Genomic DNA, 4,701 nt, shown 5'->3' on the forward strand with positions numbered 1-4,701 from the left:
CATTCAACGAGTGTTTTTACCATTGGCAATTTTCGGAAAATAGGAAGTATTCTGATCTCCTTGCAACAACCACTTCTCATGGGATTGTTGCAGAGTATATAACTCCTCGTTCACAAGGATTTCGTTGAGCCCGAGGTCTTGCTCTATAAAGATCGATGGGCTTTTATTACCTAGCTTGTATTAAAACCTTCAAAGTTTGGAGTACCCACACTAGTCTTGGCCATGGGCAGCCCGACCCGACCCGACCTGAAAAAGCCCGACCCGACCTTGCCCACAAGCTGGGCTTGGGCCTAGATTTCGAGCCCGACGGCCGGTTCGGGCTGGGCCTGGGTCCATCGTATTCGTTGTTTAAGGAAGAGGCCCGGCCTGAGGATCGACGCCCAGTGGGCTTTTAGCCTGATGGGCCGGGCTCGGGCCCGATTTTTAGGACTGACGAACATGCCAGGCTGGGCTCGGGCTTGGGTTTTTTGCATCAGGCTTTGGTAGGCCATACCCGAAGGCCGGCCCGGCCCCACAGATGGCCAGGTATAACTCACACTAGTAAAAAAACGAGCATAAGACCCCCCCCCCTCGAAAGAGATTATGACCAAGCAGGACAAAGCCACCTCTAATATTGCAACAAAGGCGGTTGGAAATCCGAAACCGCCATGAAGGCGGTTTCGAATGCTTAACCTCCTCCAGTTCCTAAGTATCAAAGGCGGCTTTGTAGCTATAACCACCTGCATGGTCGATCACGTCACTTATATCTATTTCCCTAGTTCATCCTAGGTCATCCCCAGATCATAGATTTCTTGCGACGCCAACCCTTGAGCAGTTGTCGTGTTGCGCATGCTCCCTGCTGTGCTACGGTTGCCGTGGCTCGGCCACCACCATTATGATCTCAAGGAGTAGGTTAGTGCTTCAAAACTTTACATCTCCTAGAAGTCACCCACAGGGAAATTTCAACATAGATAGATTGCGGTGCTTCATTATACAATAAGTAGATGGCATTCGTTAGTGCTACATCCACTGCTTCATTGATACTACAACTATTGGAATTTGTACAAGACTGGCTAGATAAACTACTGTACTACCGTTGTCAAAGGAGATGTCAATGACACTGGAGCAAGAGGCCTCGTGATCGTGGATACCGATAGGTGATCTTCGCCGTCGTCGCCGCCGCCATTGTCGTTGGTGTCATCGAGGTCATGGAGCATCTTCTCCATCTCACGTTGGCCAAAAGGAGATGGTTGGTGGCTACTTCACGCTCGTCGGCCATAGACGACTATGCCGCAGTCATTCGCCACTACCTCGGAGTCCATGAGGATGGCGGTGATGACCGCGGTGTCCACCAATTCTGTAGCGATTTGGCCCTCGGTGGCGACGTGCTCCGCTAGTTCCACCGTCATCTGAAAGTTGTCGCCGCCCTCCACCTCGACCCCCGTCCCCTCCTCCTCCACCTCCATCTCCTCTTCCTCTTCTACCCCCTCCTCCTCCTCTGCTGATGATGACTCCGAAGAGGAGCTTGACTCGGCGGCCGCGGCAACGACGACCTCCGCAAATACCGCTGCGGTGATTTTGGCTCCGCGGGTGGGGGTCAGCTACATGTAGTAGGTAGGGTAATGGCGGACCATAGCTAAGGCAGCCACGGATCTAGCTTGGCTTTTTTTTTGCTTCGACGGCTAGGGCTAGGGTACGGGTGCCGACAACTTCCATTTATAGTGGGCCGACTGTGTGGGGATTGGGCGGCACAGCCGACAAGGCTATTAGTGCCGGTGATGCTGCTTCATCTTCTTAGTAAAATGCTAACTACTTCAACTTATTAATATAAAACATGCCACAACATCTTTGTTTTATCTTCTTTGTAAAGTGCTAACTGGTTCCACTTACTTGTTACAGTGAATACTTCTGCAACTTCTCTGTTTTGTCTTCTTTGTAAAATTCATAGTGGTTTGCACTAATATGTTACAATGCAAATTGTTAGAACTTCTTTGCTTTATCTTCTCTACAGAGTAGTAGTGTTACCTGCTACTTTGATTTAGCTCACATTACATAATCAATAACCTGCTTATTTATTGTATATGTGAGCTAAATCGAGCTAGATCCCATTTGTTCTTATCGTGCAATGCAACTAAAATCAAATAGGTTACTGAACTCTCAGGCGAAATCGAGTGATGCATCTTATAACTCAGGCAACTGACAAATAGCAAAACAAGAAGAATAATTGTCGCATGCCTTTCATTCTCGTATATGAGTACAAAATCAGTACATATGGCACCATACAACAGAAAGTATGAATGTATGATTGGTCGAGTGGAAATCAAACAGTACACACACCGTACGAATCAATACTGTGCTACATTGATCAAGAACTTGAAAAACCCAAGCACGTACGCTCGGCCTTTTATTTTGGTCATTAGGAATTAAAAGTTGCGCTCGCCGTATCACGTAACGTCGCGCGTACGAATTAACGTGCACCATGGACGATGGACGAGGCTAGGCGGCAGTGACGGCGATCTTCATGCCGGATTGGCAGTGTCCGGGGATGCTACAGATGAAGTAGTTTGTGCCGCGGGCGAGGGTGACGCGGTCGGCGCCGGACTTGTAGACCTTGGCGCCCTTGGCCGGCTTGGCGCAGGCCTTGTACCCCGCCGCGCTCACCGCCACCACGTCGTGCGCCGTCGCGTCGTACTTGAACACTGTGCGGACGCATCAAAGGACTTGTTATCAGTGAACTTGCATGTATCGATCGATGCATGCACGTACGGATCGACGAGCGTACCTAGGACATCGCCGGCCTTGAAGCGCTTGCCGGTGGGCCAGGAGTTGGTGTTGAAGGACCAGCCGCCGCGGTCGCCGACGTTGAACACCGCCGCCTCCGCCACGAGAGTGAAGAGCAGAACAAAGCCCCGCGGTCGCCGACGTTGAACACCGCCGCCTCCGCCACGAGAGTGCAGAGAAGAAGCACGGCAAGGAGCACGGCCACGTTGGCACTGCCTCCTCCCCGTGCGGCCATTGCTAGCTAGCTTAGCTAGGAACGACTACCGATCAATTACCAACTCAAGAAGTAGCACGTACGAGGAGAGAGGCAGGTTGAGAGGAGAAATGCTGAGAGGGAGGTGCGGTGGTGGTTGGCAATGGACTAGCCGGTGCGGTTTTATAGGCCCGCCGGTGTGGAGGCGCGAGGGCAAGTAGGCCAAAAGGTGTGTGGAAATACTGGTTTTCTCGGTAGTGCAGCATTTTTCTGATGGAAGCGTAGAGTAGAATGTAGTGGAGTGGAACGGGGGTTGGCCAACGACCCACAACATTGGAGGCGCCATTACTTTCCGATGTTGGACGGCGACGAGTCCTACACCGGTAGACTTTGTGGAGAACGTTGGATGGATGGGAGACGTGACGACTCCAACCCGGCCACTACTTAGCGTGCGTGCTGGGAAAACGATTAACTACGAAAAGATGTGGAAATGAAAACACCACGCGTTTTAATTTGTAATAGACTTCTTAGTGTTGGATGAACTATGGTGCTGTCCATCTCAAAAAAAAAAAACTATGGTGCTGTCAAGTTTTCGTCCCATGGTGTTCGTTACGATGACGAGCGAACGCAGTGGGTTTCTTGGTAGTGCTCGAACTCGCTGTACCTCTTTTCCTTTCCTCCTGCTGTTCTCGATACTTTGTATTTCCGTTCATTTGCAATGAAAAGGGGTCATTGCCCGGTTCAAAAAAAAATGAAAACACCACGCGCGCCAAAGTGGCGTTCAAATATACTTGGACAAAGCACCATGTACGTATGATAATATAATCAATCTCCCAATTCTCTCTCAGGGCCGGCCCTGGGGCATGGGCAAAGGGGCGGCGGCCCAGGGCCCAGGCCGAAGGGGGGCCCATGATGTGTATACATATGGAGTATAAGCAAAAAAATAGATAAGGAAAAAATTGTGTGAAAAAATAAATGAGATGTGCTTGGCCCGTTAGGTAGCTAGGTAGAAAGTTAAAAAAAAGTAGCTAGGTAGAGATTAGCGAAGCATCAGCCACGACGGCCGCACAGCGCACGCGTATACATGTGAAACAAATCAATCGAAAGATCTGGCTTGTGCCTTCAATCGTCGATTCGTCTTTCGTCGTATCGTCGGCCCGTCGCTCCGCTGCTAAGCACCTTGGCCGCTTGTTGTCGCTGCTGCGCGCGGCAGTCCGGCAGACTGTTGTTGCGCTGTGCGGCCGTGCCAGCAACCCGACCATCCGGCAATAGGTTAATACGTTATACGTATGTGAGCGTCAGGACAGTACGTATCCACGACTCCTGATCCATTCATCGATCCCTCAATTTCAGTAGTTTCTTTACTAGGTATTCAACTATCCATCTGAAGTTTCAAATTTTTTATGTATACTCTTCTACATAGTATACATTCAACCATCCTAATCTTTAGTCATTCTATGTCCATATCTAGGGTTTCGCTCATCCGATCTATAAATTTCTAATTCTTTGTATACTCTTTACTTTTATAATTTTAGGACACAGCATGCTACGTTGCCTAAGAAGCTTTTTCGGATGATATCTCATCTGATGTTGATCTTGATAGTGCCCTTAATGACTTTGCATCAATGGAGTATTATTGTTGCCGATGGAGTGAGTCGAATTTGTTTCTTTTTGAGGTAATCATGTCATTTTAGTTTTGTTTTGCTATCTTTTGAGTATTTCTGTCGTAATATGGCATTGTCCAATAA

General features: G+C 49.1%; 1 protein-coding gene across 1 annotated transcript; it reads right to left on the minus strand.

The window, feature by feature from the left end:
• Positions 1 to 2,188: 2,188 nt before the first annotated feature.
• On the minus strand, positions 2,189 to 3,103 carry LOC125530086 (chemocyanin-like). Its single transcript, XM_048694474.1, has 3 exons — positions 2,918 to 3,103; positions 2,762 to 2,855; positions 2,189 to 2,678 (listed from the first exon to the last, which is right to left on the minus strand). The coding sequence occupies exons 1-3, from the start codon at positions 2,993 to 2,995 to the stop codon at positions 2,476 to 2,478; spliced, it is 375 nt and encodes a 124-aa protein (XP_048550431.1). The 5' UTR covers positions 2,996 to 3,103; the 3' UTR covers positions 2,189 to 2,475.
• Positions 3,104 to 4,701: the final 1,598 nt, after the last annotated feature.

The sequence above is a fragment of the Triticum urartu genome, unplaced genomic scaffold (assembly GCF_003073215.2).
Source record: "Triticum urartu cultivar G1812 unplaced genomic scaffold, Tu2.1 TuUngrouped_contig_6059, whole genome shotgun sequence".
NCBI classification, from domain to species: domain Eukaryota; kingdom Viridiplantae; phylum Streptophyta; class Magnoliopsida; order Poales; family Poaceae; genus Triticum; species Triticum urartu.